General features: G+C 40.0%; 1 protein-coding gene across 1 annotated transcript in view; it reads right to left on the bottom strand.

Annotated features, from left to right (window-relative positions):
* Positions 1-21,926, bottom strand: part of SOBP (sine oculis binding protein homolog) — a 163,545-nt gene that overhangs the window by 114,239 nt on the left and 27,380 nt on the right. Inside the window, 1 exon segment of the mRNA XM_055330696.1 lies at positions 6,792-6,943. Within this exon segment, the coding sequence (XP_055186671.1) occupies positions 6,792-6,943 (152 nt within the window).

Here is a 21,926-nt window from a genome sequence, read left to right as displayed (position 1 = left end):
TTCATAAGGTCTCCTGACACCTTGTGCTGGACTTTACCAGCACAAAGAGCGCTGGATGTAGTTTACGATGGGAGAAGCACATCAAAATGACCCATGAGGTAATTCTTTAAGTGCTTGTTCTTCCGATAAACCTGAACACTGCTAGCAGCAAGGTGAGAAAGTTGGTGATGCAAGTGACCGGATCGATAAGGAGGAAGCATGTCCCAAATAACTAGAACCCTTCCCGATCATTTGTTTCCCGGACTGCCCACTGCCCAACCAGACAGGCGGACTACGAACTCGAGGCACGCCCATCCATCACTCCGCAGCCGCACTCCCCAGAACACAATGTAGCTGATGCAATCTGACACTGTGGTTAATGTTAAGAGAGCGTGCCTTTGAGATGGATTGGATAATTACCGGCAGCTCAAATGAGAGAAACTTGATTTAAGTGTAGAGCATCAGCTATCACTACAAGGACGGCCAGACACTGATTTCACTGTGTCTGAAAATCAACATTCAAGAATATGTCAATAGCCCTGCACATTGACCCCCAGGTGATCAGATTCAGATCTATGGAAAAAACAAAAATACAAAAAAAACCCGCCCTCTTTTCTATCTGTTCTTTCCAACATTTCATTGAAAAGAAATGTTGAACAAAGACTGGGACTTGAAGCTATTTGGCGTTTTAATCAGCTCTTCATAATTGGTCTAAAATATCTAATATTATTCAGAGGTTGATACCCATTCTGGATAACAGATTAGAATTATTTCTCTATTTTCCCCACAACCTCCAAAATATAGCCCACTAAAAACTAGAAGGGGGTGCTATTCCCTTCTTTCAGGGGAAACTCACTTCCCCCCGTTCTGTTTGTGTTCCAGGTATCCCGTAAACCAGTGCTTCTCAAGTGGTGTTCAAGCGTTCTGAGGAACATGAGGATCACACACCTCTCCCCTGAGTTTCTGATGGCTTCCAAGGGCATTGGGTCCTACCCAGCCTGCAGAAGCTCTGCCCTTGAACGCTTTCTGGCTTTCTTCAAGAGCCCAGGCATCACTTTAACGTGACCCTCATCTTACCTCGCTACCTAGAACTTTCCTGCTAGAACCTCACCCTAAATGTGTTTCAAAGGGCTAACATCTTCCCCCTCTCCTGCTATTGCTTTTTTCATAGGTTCTCATTTGCAGCAGTTCATCAATATTCCATTCCATATTTCAAAATACCACAGAATGAGAAAACAGTTGGGTTTGTTGTTCTTTCCCTAGAGCTTTCTGAGGACGCCCCTGTTTGCCGTGACCGAAAGGGAACTCAGCCACTGGCCTGCAGGCTGAAGCCCTAGGGGGCAGAAGGGGCCACTCTCTGTGCAGCCAGCAGACAGGCTTGCAGCGCAGTTCCAACAGACACTGGGGGATCAGAGCGATCATGCTGCAGGCCAGGACAGGTAGGCTGACCCAAAAGGCTCACTGGCATCCCATTAAAATAATGTGAATCTGTAGGAAGAACTCTGGTGTTCCCTTGGCACATTTACTTGTCGATCGAGAATATTTGCAAGTAACTGGCAAAAGCAAGTCTGTGGCCTGAGATTTAGGCAGTCAGAGAACATTAATTACAAATAATTTTTTAATGTCCTTCCCCAAACCTTCTAGAATAACCATTTTGCAAATTAAATCTTGCAGGTGTTTAAAGGAACAAAGTAGACAGGTTAATCACCAGATTAGCAGGGCAACTGTTACACATTTCTTCTGTGCTACTAGGTTCCATAATTATCTCTGAAACTGAGAATCTTTTCCAAGACATCTTCAAGTTTAATAAAAAGACCAGTACAAAAACAAAAACAAAAAAATCAGTACAGCAGTCCTCCTTATCCAAGGCTCACTTTCCATGGTTTCGGTTATTTGTGGTACACCATGGCCTAGAAGCAGATGACCTTCCTGATTTAGAAGGTCAATACTAGTCTAAGACTACATCACAATGTCTATGTCTCACAGCATCACAAAAAAAAGGGGTCAGTAAAGATACTTTGAGAGAGAATCCACATTCACATAAGTTTTGTTACAGTATATTGTTATAACTATTTTGTTGTATTATTAGTTATTGTTGTTAATCTCTAATTGCATCTAATTTGTAAGTTAAACTTTATCACAGGTATGTACGTATAGGGAAAAATATAGTATAAATAGGGTTCTGGGGATCCCTGGGTGGCGCAGTGGTTTGGCGCCTGCCTTTGGCCCAGGGCGCGATCCTGGAGACCTGGGATCGAATCCCACGTCGGGCTCCCGGGGCATGGAGCCTGCTTCTCCCTCTGCCTATGTCTCTGCCTCTCTCTCTCTCTCTCTCTCTCTCCGTGTGACTATCATAAATAAATAAAAATTTAAAAAAATAAAAAAAAATAGGGTTCGGTACTATCTGTGGTTTCAAGCATCCACTGGGGGTCTTGGAAGGTATCCCCCAGTGATAAGGAGGGCTACTGTAGTCTAAATAAAATATGTCTTCAAATAATATGATACGTGCTAATTAATGATGGGTCTTCCAAAAGAGATGTCTTCTAAGAAGAAACCACTGTGAATAGAGGGAAATCCTTTGAAAATAAGATAAATGCTTTATTATATAATATTCCCCTCTTTAAATATTCAGTATTATTATCATGATGGTGGACGATTTAAGGGACATGATTTGCAAATGTTGTTTCTGTCTATATAACCTTTCAATCTTTATTTCATCCTTATTGTTATCTCTTATCTACATAGCTTTCTTCCCACTATGGTCTGGTGGGGAACAGCAACATTATGATATTGAAGTAGTTTCTATGTAGTTTCAAATTATAGAGAAACTAGAACAAGGAAACATAACTTTGGTGTCTTTAGGAAATTGTGTCTGTTACTAAAAAGTATCAATGCCACTAACCCACTAAGAACACTAAAATTTGAGATCTTAACAAGGAAAGAAAGAAAACAGTCATTTACACTGGGTGCATTGGCCATTTGTCTTGAGTGTTTATTTCCTGCTTGATTTATGGACATTAGTTTAGATAATAAGATATTTTCCCAAGCAGAAGGAAAAGACCAAACACGGGATATGTGGAAATGACTACTACTTGTGGTCTTGTTTGTTACTCTTGTTTTTAAAGGGATAATGGTTATAAGGCATACTCCCTTAGGATAGAATATTTTTAAGTGTCTAGGATTGTACAAAGTAAAATGGGCATTTGTTAGACAAAACACTTCAGCATCTCTTGCAAAACCACTAAGGCACCTCTGCAACTTTCCGACTCCTAGGCGAATTTCTAGGCTAGAAATGTTCCCAAGTTCATCTCTACTTGTGGCCTCAAAAAGGGGCTGGGAAAAGAGCAAGCTATTCGTTCCCTGAAAAGTCTCTAGTGCATCAAGTAATGAGACTGACATATCATTGTTCAGCCAATGCCCATAGACTACAAAAGTATTTTTCTTACCCACTCTTTCAAAAACTTGTAAGCCAGCAATTGAGCCTGTTGGGGATAAGGATTCTACAAAAAATATAATCATGAATTAACGCTATTTCTTCTTAGAGTCAACATCCTGAAATGCCTAAGCTCATAGTTCGGTTCTTAAATGAATACAGCTGTGACTCACAGTCCTCTCCTAACAGAAACCTCTTGAAGAAAGCCTACACGTACGGGTAGCAATCCAAACAACTCTTCAAAAAAAATTTTAAATTTGGTCTGAAACTATAAACTACATGCCATAAAGGGTTAAGTTGGCTTCAGTCTACCCCACCTTACTTTACAGGGCCGGGGTTTGTGAGAGAGGGATATGACATTCTTAACCCACTCCATCAAACAGACACAGAGACCAGAGAAAGGAAGGGCGGAGAAGCAAATGAAATTTAAAGAGCCAATTTTCAGTGGGCCTTCATTTTGAGAGTTGGGCTATTTTTGTCCTTGTTTTTAGCAGCAAATCAATTCCTGCCTCCATACCCAAGCATTTGTGAAGAGGATAGCAGGGGAACCGCAGGCACAGCTGTCCAATTTACATTCACAAATGCAGGTGTTGCTCAGACACAAAACAGAGGTCAGCTGAATACGGCTCCTAATTAGCTACCTTTTCTACTAGGATTTTTCTTTGTAAAGTTATGCATGCAATTTGGGTTCAACTTAGAGACCATTTTTAGATCTCAGCATGCTATCCACCAAGAAGCGGCTGTCATTATAAAGCATAATTTACAGCATAGTTAACTTTACATGTTTTTTAAAATCTACATTATACCTAAGGCAAATTTCTCTTCTACACACATATTATTCACTGTTTTCCATCCCTTTCTGAATATCTAAAATTTAGGGTAGAATCTAGCCAGAAAATCTTTTATGACAGGATGGGAAGAATTTTGCCCTTTTTCTAAGATTAAAAAAGTCCATAATTTTAATAACGAGGACTAAAGACTTTGTTAAATGACACAAGAAAGGTAGCTATTTGCTATTGTCTTCAGTGGGGAACACCCTGGGGCTTATTACAGCAGTTCTTAGAAATGGCAGGATGGAAACTGGTATCGAATACAATCCATTAGGAAACCCAAGCCCTAAATGAAATGACCACAAAATCCTATCAGTTAACAGAAATGCAGCAGCTGTACATGTTTATTGTAATACAATAGGATATTGTTGCAGAGATAACACTCTTAAAATTAAAAAAAAAAAAAAAGAATCCAGCAAGCGATGTGATCAGTTTATTCCCCTATTTGAAAAATGAGAAGGTATAGTGTGGCAGGGCTTTGGGATACATAAATAAGCATGAAGATCTCAGAGAAGACAGGTTTTGTATGTACACTAATGGGCTGCTGGGATCAGCTGTCAAAGTCACCGGCTAAACTTCAAGCTTCTGTGACTCCCAGCTTTTGCAGGATGTTCAAAGACCTACCCCAATAACTCCCCACAGGAAGTGAAAGGTAATGGTCCTCCTCCCCCTGCTGATTTTACCTGCCATAAGTATTCCAAATACTAACTCTTTTCTTGGCTCCCAGTTACCCATCTTTTAAAACTGTATGCTATGGAAGTTTAAATCCAGTTTGACCTTAAACTTTATAATGATGTAATATTACATGTTAAGTATAACAATGTAAATTCATATATATGGCATTATATATATATATATATATATATATATATATATATATATATATATATATACACTCCCTTTATATATAGTATTCTAGGGTATTTCAGAGGCTTACTAAAGTTAAATGGTTTTGCAAAATATGACACGTATCACCAGGATTGTGACAAAAGTATCTTGCTTGTTTTTGCTCCCTACAGGCCATCCATCAAGATTCAGACCCACAGTTCTTCAGAATCATAGACAAAAACCCCTGTTCTCTAGCCATCTTCTGGGATGGAATGCAAAGTATTTTGTTGTGGTAAGTAGGGCTTTGAAGATGAAAGCGCTGAGTCCACTCCTGTGATTGTTACCCCAGTGCTCAGCGTTCAAAACGGGAGCCCCAGGGTCTCCAAGATCATTTTAATCCTCCTATATTAAAACAAAACGTGTCTCCCATGCGTTGCTCCAACCCCCCCTCCTCTGGAGTCTCACTGGCCCCTCCCAAGGGAAAATGAACTGGACTTTGTCCCAAAAGAATTCCAAACAATTTCCTTACTTGCCTCCCTGTTCCAGTGAAGATTATGAGCCTAATACTTAGAGACTGCTACTAAAATTCCACCCCGCTGAATTCTGCAGCCTAATTCTTTCAGCATTATGTTTTTTGGCAGAATGACGTGACCCAAATTTGCAGGAGATAATTTGCTGCAACAGTGCTTCTTGCAATGCAGTGAACCCGAGATGAGCATTTCAGGATTACAAATACCAGACTTTAAAAGAATAATAATAATTGTTTGCTTCAAGAAGAGACAGATTTTGATCTTGTATTATGGAAATGGAAAAGCTTAGCAAAATGCGGACAATTTTATGAATTAGGAAGCTATACAGATCAATGGAAAATAATCAAGATCTAGCACATTACTTCAGTAATCGGTGCCAAATTGTAGAGCGGTTGGTTCTTTAAAGATTAAGAAACTAGCTGTGTGTGTACGTATGTGTGTGTGATTGTAAAAACATCACGCATTCCATTTCTCATCAATGGTGGCCACTACTATTCTAAAAGGACATTTTCAGATCTGAGATGTCTTAAAACAAAACAAAAACTGACTAACTATGGCTGTTCCTGTGTTCACCCACCATGCTGCCCACAAACGCTCGGCTGTGTGCTCAATGTTGGTTCAGGTAGTCATTATTTCACCTTTTCTCAATATTAATCAACTTTCATCTAAGGCGTCAAAAGAGACTTGACGTTTTTCTCAATTAGAATTTGTGGTTCTTGATTAAAATTTGTGGATCAGGTTTTGTAAAGAGCCAGAGCAATATTCCCACTGGGAACAAATATTAAACTGTGTGGACTACAGCTTTCTGGCCACACTCCCGTGGCTAGTTTCTCAGCCTCTGAAAGAAATCTCCACCACTTATCTTTCGTGGACTCTAGTCTCTACACTCTATGCTGGAGAGACACTGTCACTTAGGGTGGCAGCTGCGATCACCGTGTTCTTCCTCATGGGATTCTCATTCACCCTCTCAGAATTCAAACATCAAGACAGAGAAATGGAAGAACAGGTTACACATCAGAAGGGGATCCCTTATTCCAGAAGGTTAAGTATGACAGAGAAGGGGAACAGACAGGACAGGAAAAAAAAAAATAAAAGTAAAATGTGCACAGTGTTTTCAGCTAGAAGCTAGGAGGCACATGCGCACACGGTCTGGGGAGGCCTGCGTAGCCGCCTCGCTCTACGTGCTCTTACCTTATTTCTCTTGAAGTAGGCTCGTCGGCAGGCTGCAAAGCACTTCTCGCTGCAGAAGCTTTTCACCTCACTTCCCATACTCAGGGAATAGCGCTTGATTCCCACTTTCTGGCACCAGGCACACATTATTTGTACATTTGACACATCATCTTCTATAACAAAAGTATAAGAAAAATGTTCATATCAGAAGCAAACATCCCTTCAAACTTAGACACACCCTCAACCTGACAGAGCTACCTGAGGTCTCATTTTAATTTCTGTACCTCATCACTCTCTGACCTCATAGGATAGCCAGCTCCTGATAAGAGACTCATGCTTGCTCACTCTTTCTTTTTTTTAATTCCTTCCTTCCTTTCTCTTTTGTCCCTTGGTTGGCTCTTAAGTCTCCAAAAAAAACATCATTTACTTAAAATCTGGAGCATGAATGCACAGCCAGGAAGGGGGTTCCAAGGCTTGCTTAGCCTGGTAAAAATGCATTTTCTATTGGCTTACACCAGGCTCTGTACTAATGAAACTTGTAAAATGACCCATTTCTTCTTCAAAGGTACTGCTGGAAGCCTGTAAGATCCACACTGGGTGGGACACCCAGTGCTAACCCATAAATGTGATGCCCTAATGTGAACCTTGACAGTCAGGAACCAGGCTCAATCTTGGCATGTGTCTTATTACTGTTACCTGATATGGGGTTTTATTCACCCTTGCAATGTAATGATTCCCAAGTGATACAGCTAGTCAAAAAAAGGAAGGACATGAGGGGCCAGATTGTGCCCATGGAAAGGCACTGGCCTGGCTCACTCAGCAGTCTCCTACGGCAGAACCTTCCTGCATGCATGTCCTCAGGGAGGCACAGGCCTGATTTAAATTCTCTCCATGTGATGCTGCTTGTGTCCCGAAATGGAGGGATGGTAATGGAGGTGTCAGCCATGAGACCTGAGGTCACATAGCTATAAAGATCATCCTCAGCTAGACTGGTAGTCTTTGCAGCCCTCCTGTAGGACCTGCCACACACGTCATGGAGACACGCAGAATGATGTTAAGTGATATGTGACTATTTTCAATAATTAAAATACTGTATTTCTTTTCCTTTGTAAGGGAGGAAAACAAATTTAACTTGCAAAACAGGCCTGTGATATCACATGCATTACTGCTCAAAGCAAAGAGAGGCTTTTAAAGTGAGTCAGTTAATAAAATATACTGAGTAAATCATAACACAGGTGATAAGAAGTTACAACAAAAATGTGACAGTGACATTCAAATGACTGAAGTCTGGGAGATACTAGCCTATTTGATAGGGGGAGGGGGAATAAGAGAAGACTTTAAAGTCTACAAAATATCTTCTTGCTGCCTCCTAGGGACTTTGCTTATATCTTGAGTTTTCTGGTCCTCCCAATTGACAATATGCGTACATATGACTGATTGCCACTATTAGCCACTATTCTTCTTCCTTTATGGATTTTTTTTAACTATCCCAGACTCATGCTCCAGACATGAATAGTAATCACAAAATCCCCAATAAGCTCCGATATAGCGTTGTCTGATTTCTGAACAAAATCCCCCAAAGACTAATTGCTAAACAAGGCCTGGTCCATGAGTTGTTGACATATTCATGGTTCATAGAGTCTGTCATGCAATCATTCCATTTCCAGGGAAAAGATTTGGTTTGAGGCAGTGCGGTCATCAGCCTGCAAAATTAGAAGCAAACTAATTTGTAGTGCAGTGATATGGCTCTTTTTCCCCTGAGTATCATCACTCAGAACTATGCGCAGCATTTTATTTACCTTAATGGAATAAATATTGTCATTTTAACGACCACTTTTTTCACAAATTACATAATGTGATCTATTGTTAATTATCAAATAAGACAGTGTAAAAATGACCTTTGATATTAATCATTTTTGATAACACAACCTTCTTTAAATGGAGTCATAAGATGAAATCAAATGTCATACGATGACTGCATTTTTTAATTTGTTCTATTCAAGAAAAGCTTTATTTATATTTTACATGGTTTCTAACATGGCATCTGTCTACATATAGAAATTTTACATGAAATGTTATAGGCATGAAAACTGAACAAAACTCTACAATTAGCCTCAGAGTATGAGAGAGGTCTTTTTAAAAATTAGATTAGAAATAATATATTTTAAAAATAATCATCTGTCATTCCTAAACTAATTCGAACTACTAGTTTCAATTCTTCCCAATGGATTAGCTGCTTTAAAATCCTAAAGTCCTAAAAAAGAAGATGATACAGCAGAACTCTCCCAAATGATCCGTTGGCAATAAGTTTGAGTCTGGTGAAACCTGTAAGGAAAAGAAATTTTTATGGGGGAAATTATTTGACCTCAGAGTTCAAAAAGGAGACCCCACCTCCCAAGGAGCTGCTTTAGAACAACCATTAGGTTCCCCATGTTGTTCCTGCCTTTAAATTGTCTGGCTTGGGAAACAAACCTAAAATTTTTCCTCCTAGATCTTTAACGGATATAAATAAAATAAAATAAATAAAATAAAATAGAAATGAAATAATCCACCACAAGGGACTGAGATCCAGATGAAAAAGGGTAGAAAACAAAGTGGTAATGGGGGCAGGCACACAGCTTGCCTGGCCTGGCAAGAAGGAAGAAGGCTGTGGAGGAGGTACAGCTCACAGTACCCTCATGCTTCCCTCCATCACCGCCAGGCAGACTGGCTGGTCAGTTTTTTAAGACGAGGCAAGGATATTTTCTTACAATAGACCTAACAGAGAAACAAAAAGTAGAATTTTAAGGGAGATTACTTTTATAAATCATGTGTACTCCTGCACCCCAATGTTCACAGCAGCAATGTCCACAATAGCCAAACTGTGTAAGGAGCCTCGGTGTCCATCAAAAGATGAATGGATAAAGAAGATGTGGTCTGTGTATACAATGGAATATTACTCAGCCATTAGAAACGACAAATACCCACCATTTGCTTCGAAGTGCATGGATCTGGAGGGTATTATGCTGAGTGAAGTAAGTCAATCGGAGAAGGACAAACATTATATAATCTCATTCATTTGGGGAATATAAAAATTAGTGAAAGGGAATAAAGAGAAAGGAGAGAAAATGAGTGAAAATATCAGTGAAGGTGACAAAACATGAGAGTCACCTAACTCTGAGAAATGAACAAGGGGTAATGGAAGGGGAGGTCATCGGGGGGTTGGGGTGACCGGGTGATGGGCACTGAGGGGAGCACTTGGCAGGATGAGCACTGGGTGTTATGCTATATGTTGGCAAATTGAACTCCAATAAAAAAATTTTTTAAAAATCATGTGTACTATAAAGTAACAATATGGGAAGAGGAGACAAAAGAAATTGTGCACTTTTGTTTTGTATGTGGCAGTTGGAAAACTCTTAGAATGGTGGTTAGCATCTGTCTCGTTAAATAATTCAGTATTCCCATCCGTTTCTCATAAAATTCCGTTTCATAAAGGCAAAGACTGGAAAAATTCCATCGGATTTCTCCTTTTCTGTCATCAAACTGTTACCAATAGCTAGTGTTCCAAAGATGAGAAAACATTTTCAGATACCTCAGGTACTCTGGTCTTATAAAAGCCATTTTTATCCACATTATATTTAAGAAACTGAGAACTGTAATTATGAGTTAATTTTTCAGCTGAAAGATAGCTCAAAATTCTGGCCCTAAACATGAGATGGTGCCCATCTTAAATGTGTATGTATGACTGCATCCCTAGCAAAGTGAGCTTTTCTTAAGTGCTTTAAACCAAAGGGATAGGTTCAACAACTACATTTTTTTAAAGTCTAAAACCCAGTAATTATATGCATGCTTTACATTGGCAAAATAGAAGGCCCCAGCATTTTAGCTTTTCTAATTTGATCTGCTGTAAATATATATATATATATATACATATATATTTATTTAAAGATTCTTTTTCCAAACTAGGGAGAACCTGATTTCCAATCTCACATCTAGACTAAAGCCTGTACCATTAGAGACTTGAGACTACCTCAAAGAAGACTGGCGTAACAGATTTTTTCCTTACAGCCATTAGCCTGTGTGTTTTTCATAATGAACAATGCAACAACAAATGTAAAATATTTACAGCATTAAGTCACTTTCCCAAGGCGAATAGTTTGTATAACATGATAAAATTTTCATATGATAATATCATATAAATATGCATCAGTCAAAATATGCATGTTTCTATTAATCATGAAAAGTTTGTACCACCTCTTTAGGATTTAATTAGGCAAAATGTTTAGGGCATTTTCTTTCCAAACTAATGTTCAAAGAGCTATAGAACATTATTCCATTTTACATCCCAGAAGGAGAAGTTCATATTAATTACTCTGAGATGAAATCAAAATTGTATTTATTTATCATCACACAGAGAAGTATGAAATCAAGCATTTCTGGAACGCCTTGCTGAAGTTGTTTCAGAAACTGCCTTATCTGGTGATTTTCAAAAATAAGAATGGCCATTGGTCGGTGACATTCTAGGGGCACTTGAATTGACTATGAACATGCATCCTTACTTGCCCAGGGCACAAAGAATCAGGAGGGCCTTAATGGACCCCAAGGGATTAACTGTCAATTCACCACCCTTTGTAACTTTCATGGGAGTCCAAGACTGAGGAAAAAATCTCAAAGTATTGGCTGGCGATGTTTCTCTCCTCCAACAGTTCCTGGAATGCACACATCCAGATAATCATTTCAAGACTTGAATTATATTTGAGACAAGTTTCAAGGCAGCCTGAAGTGACTCCTGGGTGTTCCCTACACCATGGAAGGAAAACACAGTACGGGAAGCCCTCTGTCCATCTATTTGTCAGAGTAGCTATATTTAAGAACACAGATAGAGATATGGCCTGGAAGACAGGCAAGAACTAAGGTTAAAGTCTGCTTTCTTTGCAGCCCTTCTTGGAATAATTCAACTCCAAAAACTTTGAGGCAGTCCAGTTCAAAAGCCTCTACAGAGTCCTATAGAAGCTTCTGTACAATTCTTTGGGTTCTTGAAGTGAACATATAAGGAGACCCAGAGAAAATTTGGAACACTGAGCCAAACGAAAAATAATCATAGCTAGCCATTATTCAGTATTTAGTGGTGGGAGGCACAGCGCAAAGTTTCTTAAATCTGTTGTTTCATCCTAATCACAACTGTAGAGATGGGGAAAGTGAGGTTTAGAAGGAAAGTAATTTGCTCCAAATCATAGAGTCAGTATACACCAAAACCTAGATGAGGACCAGGATGACTCCAGAGCCCAAGCTCTTGACTACCACACCTTAGAGACCAGGGCCCTTCTAAAAGCATGAGTTTACATGCCATCCACGCAGACTTCTCTCTGCAAAACAGACTAAAAGCTGTCACAAGATTCTGCTACTTACAGAGCACCCTTCTCCATGACATGGTAATAGACAAAGAAAATGAAATCAAAAGGTCAAAATGTCTTTGAGGAGATGGCTGAAGTGTTATTCAATCAATATTTGTTGATTGATTTTCAAAAAAAAGTTAAAGGCTCACAATGCAAGCCTTTATTTCTTTATGACTATGAGACTTGGATTTGCTGCAAACATTCTGGCTGAACTTTCACCAGCAAGTGCCACTTATACATTAAACAAGGAGCCAGAGCCAATAATACCTGGATCTCAGGAAGCAGTCATTCTACCCACAGGCAAGCAAAACTCTTCCCAATTTTCTCTTCAGTAAGGAAGGGGATCACAGCAAGACATGGATAAGACTGATTTTCCACGTGGGTGAAGCAGGGAACCACTTACATCTATAATTTCAAAGATGCCAATAAGAGTACCCTAGCTTCAAAAATTATGCCACAACTCCCCACTAAAATTAAATTCTACCATTAGAGAGTAATTTATTTGGCCATATATTTTTTTATATCCCATTAAAACACAAATTCCCTAAAAGCAATAAAATTCAGTACATATTTGTCAATTATGACTTACGCTTTGAAATGAGTGGCTCTTTCTGGAGAACAAGTTTTCACAGAGAGTGGGGAGAAGGGCTAAGGACAAGGTTCCGACAAGAGAGGTAAAGGGTAGAAATGGGAGAGGCTATGGTACGAGAAGCATCTGGTCACTCACTGCTTTGCTGAAGTCTAGCCCTGGGCATATAGGTAGAACAAGCTTAGCCACGCAAAGAATGGACATAATACTGAAATGAAACGAAAATAATACTGAGCACACTGTAGCAACTACATCTTCAGAGGGCCTTTTAGATGTGAACATAAAACAGTGGAAGTTGAAAGAGGTGGGAGGAAGAGCATACAGCCAGGGATCTCTGGAAAAGAAAAGCAACAGGCAGATGCACTTATTACCCTCTCAAAGGGGTAACTTTTATTTTTTTTAAGTGAATGAGTTAAGAGATATATGCTCCTTTGCAAATCTTAGTTGCTATTATTTGAAAGACAATGTGGAAGAGTGCTGGGAAACAGAGACAGAGGACGTTGGCGAAAGTACTAAACCTACCCCTTCTAGTTGTGTGACGTGGGCCAGTCACTCAAGGACTGTAATGTCCACCCTTAACTATAGCTGTGGTGGGGACAAAATGATAGAAAGTAGTCACATCCTATATGTAAATGAGCCTGCCTTAGGATCAATGGCAAATAGAGCCGTAAGAAGAAGGAAGTGTCAGCTGTATGCAGTCTGGAGAGGCCCGGACGACCAGACTCCAGTTTCTTCAATCACATCCCCTCCCATGGATGACATTGGCAGAACCACTATCTTTGAGTACAAAGAACAACCCAGTTAATTGGTTAAATTTCACTAACTCAGACTATTTAAGAGGAAAGCCATTACATTTAATAAAAGCTTCACTTACAGTTATTCTTTTTAAAAATTACTTAACTTGAATTAATAGTTGACAAGGTGTTGCCAAATATATCACTGTACTGCCAGATATTCTATAATTAATAGATGGGAATTCTTTGTAATTATTACATCAACTAGCTACACATGGGTGGATCTTCCTAAGTGCCTGAGAAGTTTGCTCTTTTAAAAAGTATCATAGTAACAACTGAAAATTTCTGCCACCTTGGTAACTGAACTATCAAAAATTGCCAAATAATAGAGTGTGAAGTCTGAATTAATAAAATTTTATTGCACTAAGAGGATAGGTACAATGAAATGATAGAGCTTCCATACAACTACGATTCTTCATAGCACTAAAAATTATTCCTTTTTTTTTTTTTTGGAAATGCGGTCATTTGAAGTGATTTCAGGAATGTATGTATTTTTTTTATGTTTTTGGATGAAGTGATTTCAAGAATTTAAATGGTCCACACCCATCTAAATAGAGCAGCACTTAACCTTAAAATAAAATTGAAATCTCTGTACAAAAACTAAAATTTGGTTCCAGTAGGTGAAAAGAATGAGCACATATTGCATAAAATGACAGTAAAATTATAGAGTTTAAATTAGTTTTAATATTCTAATGGAACTTTTCTAGCCCATTTCTAATTTTGTATATATACATATAATACATATATATGCGCACGTGTGTGTGTGTGTGTGTGTGTGTGTACCTATGTAAAAGACGTGACTCCAGAATGAATTAAACATCTAAATGCAGGTCTCTACACTAGGCAACTGGTCAAGAATGCTCAGTTGAAAAAGACATGGCCCTGCTCCCAAGAACAGGAAAAAAGAGCATGTGACTCGTTATATGACAAACAGAATGTGGTAAGAGAGAAGTTCAAAAATCTGTTAGAGACCAGAAAGCACAGCTTTTGAGTGGGGTCCTGAAAGATCTGGAGGGGGAGAAAGTTTAAGAAAAGGAGGGAAAGGACAGAAGGAAAGCAGGCACCAGGGAGTGGGTGGGGCTCAGGGATACCAACGAGTCCTGAAGTTGCCCCCCATTAACCAAGATTATTGCAAGAAGAGAAAAGCAGATCAGACTGGGGCCAGTCGGGCCTGAACAAGGAATCCCTTGAAGGATGTTTAGCAAGAGGATGGAACAGGCTTATCCTTATTCCACAGGTAATGGGGATCTCCTGAATGTCTCTTAGGAGAGCATGACAGGATCAGAGATGTGCTGAACAATGTTACTCCAGCAGGGGGGATTGGAATTCAGAAAGACTGGAATCTCCTTCTGCGGCAAGGAGACTCAGTAAGCAACAAGAGAGCAGGTTCCATGTCTCTTTTGCCTTCATGTCTTCAGTGCCTAGCACGTAGCAGTGCTTAAACTATGTTGAATAAATGGATGGATGGACAGACAGATGGAAACAGAGGGAAGGAAATGACGTTCAGACCCTATGAAGCAATGGTAGAAATGAAAAGAAGACTATAGCCAATTGCCTTCACCAATTCATCTCCCTGTGTTTCAAAGAAGACCAGGGAAAACTCCAGAGTTCTTTGAGAAAATGGACTGTGTAGTCAAATTCAAACTGTGAATTTGCTTTCCTATCAATGTCCCTTCTTCACATATTTTCCCAACATTCAAACAAAAAAGGAAAATAAAATGAGAGATCCCATTTTGTGACTTTAACAAAAATAGTAGTTCTCTCTTGAATACCATACTGAATCTGGAGTCTTTAATGAGACGCTACTAAGCACACATGTCTACAGCTCCTCAATATTAATATGAATATCCCCCCACAATTTCCCTGATTTGCCAGTGAAGGGAATCCTTGTTAGTCTCCTGGACAATCTCACCTCCATGTCTCAGTACTTACTGTGGAGAGTCTGTTTTCCCTACATCCTTACCCTAAGAGAGTAGAATAAGAAAGGAAGGTGGTAGGACTTAAGAGTGACATTTCCCAAAACATATTCCACTAATCCCAGGAGATACTTAAATGGGTGTTATTTTTAAAAAGGCTACCATGGTCAAGTACGTATGAAAACACTGGGCTAAACAAAGTTAAATAATAGATCCTTTACTATAAGCCTGTTGGGTTCTACCAATGTATAAGTAGGAATCCTAAAAGGAGATAGAATGTGCTATCTTTCACCAATCTGACCACAAACAGAGAATCCACAAGACTGGGCTTCTAAGGAAGTCTCCCTGGGATGTGCTGCTCTACTGCCCTACATTGGCACTGAAGCATGAGCATTTCCACGTGGGTCATTCATTATCAAGCAAGTTTCTCTTTTGCCCAGAATCGGGTCCTCCACTGCCAGGAGCTTTGTCTGAACTGGGCAGAAAGACAAGGCCTACAGCCACGTGGCCAGTGTTAGGTGTGCTGACCCACACCTTCTAGTCCTCAATAAAACACAACCAGGATAAACAAAGACATCCATGGTCCACAAAGTCCTGTGGTGTCTGCTCCATGCATCTAAGAGAAGACAACACTTTTCCTGCAAAGTCCTCCAGAAAAAAAAATAATAATAATAAAAGCAGAAATGAATAATACGGCAATGGGAGAGTAATATTGATCTTAACACACTGAATAATTCGTGTTTACCAGGTGGTTGCCATGGGTAAGGAGCTCAAGTAAAATCGTGTCCTCCATTCTTGAGCCCAGGATCTAACTCTGTGATCAATCCAGATGCCCTAGGACAACGAGACTGCAATCATGCGTTTGCTCTCCGCTGGACCTCTCTCCTACATAGCTGAAGTCCACTCCCTGAGCCCCAGCATCTAGCCAACAGATGCACGTGTTTAGGAAGCAAGGTTAACGAATGTGCACCAGCAAATCCACCACTGCTGGAAAAGAAATTGCAAACCCCTACCCTGCATGGAGAGGCATCCTCTCCAAAGAAATACAAATAGCAGCATTTTGTGACTAACGGGTCAAGCAGCTTTACATAGGATGCCAGAGCAAGACAAGCATTCCCAGCACCTCCTATTTATCTGAAGGGCTCATTTCCCCTTCTGAAATCTGACTGTCCCATTAATTACAATTAATGGGCCCACAGTGGTTGACAAAGCTCCACAGAGGGGAAACTTTAATTGTAGACAAAGGATTCATTTATTTACTCAACTCTGTGCCAGGTACAGTACTAGAAGCTGGAAATACACTAGTGAACACAAAAGATAAGATTCCAGTCCTCAAGGAGCTTCCTATGGCTGTCCCCAGCACAAAATGTCAAGGTGCAATAGAAAAGGACCACAGAAAAGCCAGGGCTGCTCCCACAGCTCTGTCACCACTCAGAGGTCACAGGAGCCAGGTATTCTTGGTGACCACGGAGAGGGATATAAACCCCACTGGGGGGGAGCATAAGCGGCCGGTCCATCATGACCGACTAGCAGGCCAAGTCCCACCTCCTTGGCATTTGGGGCAGTCCAGGCAAGCAGGATACCGTGCGGGGAGTGCCATCCTAGGGGAGGTGAATTGACAGGTTAGAGACTAGGGGAAGGGACACCTGAGTGCTGTAGGTTGAAGAGCAGGTTGAAATTCAAGTCAGTACATTGAAAAGTAGGAAGAATTTCACTTCAATCTGTTAAGAGAACCAAGGTGAACCTGCTGGAACACTGTCAACAACGATTTACTTCCCTCTTCATCTTCCCATCTCGAACTATTCATTGAGATTCTTGAATGAGAGTAATGAATGGTTGAGGGATGCTCTGAAGGGGTCCCCCGAGGATCTCCACTCAGGAACGTTCTGAGACATCACACACCAAAGGAGCCCAGCTATAGGAAAGGTGGAGGAAGCCACACCAAGTGGAAATCTTTCAGAGTCTTCTCTTCTCTCTACGTACTCCCTTTGGGCTATATCAGCTATGTACTCCTGTGACTACAGTTACCATCCATGAGGCGAAGATTTTCAAATCAACATAGCCACCCCTCCTGAGATATCATTTCCAACTGCATCTCAGCATCTAAACCCATCATGTCCAAAGCTGCATACACACCCCTACCTATAAGCTCTCCCTTTCCTGTGTATGCTCCCCTGACCCCCGCTTTCTGCCCCTTACCATCCATGCAGTTACGTGCTAGCAGAAATCTAGCATCCTTCCTGCTTCTTTCCTCCTTCCCACCTCCCACATTCTGATTATTCACCAGGTCCTCCTAAATATTTTTACAATATACCCACATTCATTCAGTTCATGCACGTATGCATTCATTCAATAAATAAATATTTACCAAATCTAATTATGTACCAGACACTGTTCTAGGTGTCCAACTTCATGGGAGTTTTCCTCTGCCCCTTCCAGTGAAGCCACCCATCCTACAGGAGGCTTTCTGTCTCGTTCCTGTTCAGTTCATTCCCTCCACTCTGGATATGAGAGAGTCCTCTGAAACACAAATCTGATCACTGCTCTCATCTGCTCAAAACCTTCCAGTGTGGCCTCTGCGGCCCTCAAGAAGGAACTGGAACTCCTCAGCATGACCTCAATGACCAAATCAGCCTCTCAGTTTGTCCACTCTCTGGGAACTCGCTTGCTTTACTTTCCTTGAAGTTCTCTCTCTACTCTGAGCCTTTGCATGCGCTGCTTCCTCACTCACAACCTAAAATCCTTGACTGATTCAGTCCTACCGCCCCTCCATTATCTTACCTTCAATCTCATCCTAGGAGAGCCTTCCTTGACCCCAAATCTGGTCAGATCACACAACACTCTGAACTTGATCATCACCAGACTGCATTGAGACTTCTGTTTAATGTCTGTCTCCTCCAGCAGATTGAGAGCCAGTTAAGACAGGGACCATGTCTGGTTCACTAGAATGAAATGCCTGACTTTGAACCTCAGCGCAAGGAGCAAAAAAAGCAGAATCCTTACCAGGTGCACCTTGGGTTGTTGGATGCCCAAGGCGGGGGTGGGGTGGGGGTGGGGGTGGGGTTAGGGGAGGAAGCCAAGGATACCATCTTCGGTAATCACTCAGAACAAAGTTGCTTTAGTGGGAAACACCAGTGAAAAGCCCCAAAACAGAATGTGATCGTTGTTTCCACTCGCCTTGGCCAAGTCCATGAACTAAGTCTTCACAACTTAACAGAAACTTTGAGAAGTCAGCATTGGGAATGTCCCTAGAATAACAAGAATTACCAACTTCACCATCACTTCTCTCTTAACCAAACTTTATTTATACCTTCAAATAACTAATAGCAAACAGTTCAGTCAGGTCTAGGCTAATCCCAGAAACACAGTCATCCTCTACAAGCAAGGAAAAATACAGCTGACATTTCCTTATTTCCTGTTAGCATCTTAGCTCCTTGGTGACCTAGGGGCAGGGTTTTCTGGAATCCTATCTAGGTCATACCCCTAGTTCCAGGCTGTGTCAGGGATCAGAGGTATGTGGCTTAGAACTCATGTTAAGATGTTGTACCCTGCTCAGAAGTGAGTTCTGGCCCTGGGTCTGCCATTAATGCAATTCAGTGACCTTGAGAAGGTTGGTTAGGCTTGCCAGCCTCATTTCCTCATTTATAAAAGAAGGAATTTAACTAGATCATCTCTGAGGTCCCTTCTAACTAAAATTCTCGGATTCTAAATCTGTCAAAATAACAAGATTCTGGCTGTAAAGAAGTACAGCCAGAGGATATTCTTTCTCCTTTCTCTTTTTTCTTACAGTCCTGACTTAATTTTTCCCCTTTTTATCCTTCTGTATGGCCACTACTGCTGTCCCTTGCCATTACCACAAGAGTCTTATAAAATTCTTTGACTGATGGGACAGTTTTAGAAGTGACCCTTTCTGAGCTCTCCAATTTTGCACCACCATGAATCTGGTACCCTTTTTTTTTTTTTTTTTTTACTTCTTTAGTATATATTTACACTTCAAGGGGACAAACATGAATGTCCATAAAAATGTTAACTTTTTATATTCTTTTTCATTAATGCCTGATCTTTCACTATGGACCTCCACATACATGATATTTTATCACAAGTTCGCCAGAAAACAGACTCTGAGACATAGATTCGCATGCAGGTGGTTTACTGGGCATGTGATTCCAAGAAGAATAAGAGGCACAGGAAAAGAACCTAGGGACGAAGGAGAGCCAATATAACGATGTGTTACTAGGGGAAAGTGGTGTGCAACCATAAAAAATATTCTCTGGAGTTTATTAAATACATTTCATAGTTATTCACCCAGAGGACAAAAGAAGGAAGAGTTTAAACTCTCATACCCCACTGACCCAGTGTGTTAATTCCCCTATACTTCTGGTTTGCACATGTATAAGTCCCAAAAGGATTTACATGATGCCCATGCTGAATGTCAGAGAAGCCCCACAGCAAGTAGCTACAGACATATGCCGTAAGCGTCAGGCAAGGCCTTTTCAGAATGCACATGGCTAAGCTGTCAAAGTACCACAGCAATCGCTGGATTAAGAGGTGGGGCCAAGGGGATCCAGAGAGGTGCACAAGAGGTGTCCCATACATACAGCTGTCACCACTATAGAGCCTGCTTTCTCAACCATGGCACAATTAATTCAGCCAGATAATTCCTTGTTGTGGGGCTGTCCCATGCATTGTAGGATGGTTAGCAGCATGGCTGGCCTCTACTCCTTGTATGCCAGTAACTTGCTTTCTCTACCAGTTGTGGCAACCAAAATATCTCCAGATATTGCCAAATGTCCCGTGGGAGGCAAAGCAACCACTGGTGTAAAGTATTGAATATCCTACTTCTGTCACTTCCCCAGTACCCCTTCATTTCTCTCTACTTACATCATATCAAAAGCTGCTCTCAAGTAGGCCACTATGAGAGATATTTATGTCTTACACCTGTAATTTAACTTGCAGGTCTCGTTGTGATATAGTTCACATAAACAGATAATGCCTTAATAATAAAGAATGATGAGATTTTAAGTAGTTGATTTAAATAGCTGATTCTGAATAGTCTATGAACAGACTAGATATAGAGGGGAGGGGAAATGCTAAAATTATATTCTAGGGCTTTTTTGTTTAAATCAGGAGGAGTTAAAATTTAATTTTTTTTTTCAAAATCTAGGTCTCCAAGTCAAGGGCTCAATATTTTTTGAGACAAGGATTTTTTCCACTCAGTAATGCACATAGATGATATACATTCAATTTCACGTTCAACTTCAAGATTCATACTCACCCATTCAAGCCCACCCAAGGAATACCAAGAAACCATGTTAATTACTGTTGATGATCATTTGGATTGTTTCCAGTTTTTACCTACTATGAATAAATGCTACTATGAAGATTCTTCTCTATGTCTTTTACTCATGCATATATATATATATATATTTATGCTGAGAATATATCTAGGATGGAATTACTGAATAATAGGATATGTGTGTGCTCAGCATTAATAAATATTGGCAATCAGCTTTCAAGAGTGGTTATACCAATTTATACCATCACCAGCAATGCTTGAGAGTTCCAGTTGCTCCATATCCTCCCCAATACTTGGTATGTTACTGTCAGACTTTTTCATTTTAGTCACTGTAATGTTTGTGTGCTGGCATTTCACGATGCTTTTACATTTTATTTCCCTAATGACTAATGAGATTGAACAACTTTTCATGTGTTTATAGGCCACTAGGTTATTTTCTTGGTGAAGTGTCTGTTTATATTTTTTGCCCAATTTTCTATTAGGCTTTTTTCTTTTTTATTTATAGAGGTTCTTTATATATTATGAATACAAGTCTTCTGGGGGACGTGGATTACAAACATCAGCCTAATCAGTGATTTACCTTTCATTCTTTTGAAAGATATTTTTTTAAAGATTTTTTTATTTATTATTCTAGAGACATAAAGAGAGTACAGGAAGAGGGAGAGAGAGAGAAGGAGGAGAGTCCTAAGTGGACTCCATGCTAAGCATAGAGCCTGATGCAGGGCTTCATCTCTCTGAGTTGAAACCCTGAGATCATGAGCTGAGCTGAAATCAAGCCAGGGGCTTACCCAACCACACCATCCAGGTGCCCCCATTGAAAAATGTTTTTTAAACAACAGAAATTCTTATCTTTATAAAATCTATTTAATCGATCTTTTTCTCTATGGTTAGTGCTTTTTAGTATATAGTTTAAGAAATACTAGCCTATTCAAAACATAAATACATTCTCCTAGGCTTTCTTTTATAAATTCTATAAACCCTATTGTTCTGACATGTTTTGATGGACAATCCAGCTAGAACTTGTTTTTGTGAATGGTGTGAAGTAAATAATCAATATACTTTTCTTTTCCACATTTACTGACAAAACTATCCTTTCCTCACTGCCCTACTTTGTTATCTTTGTTGTTATAGACTGAATGTTTATCTTTCCAAAATTAATATTGAAGTCCTAACTCCTAATGTGATA

Source organism: Nyctereutes procyonoides, unplaced genomic scaffold (assembly GCF_905146905.1).
Source record: "Nyctereutes procyonoides isolate TBG_1078 unplaced genomic scaffold, NYPRO_anot_genome, whole genome shotgun sequence".
NCBI lineage: Eukaryota > Metazoa > Chordata > Mammalia > Carnivora > Canidae > Nyctereutes > Nyctereutes procyonoides.
The sequence above is the reverse complement of the archived record's forward strand: the minus strand, read 5'-3'. Positions and strand labels throughout refer to the sequence as shown.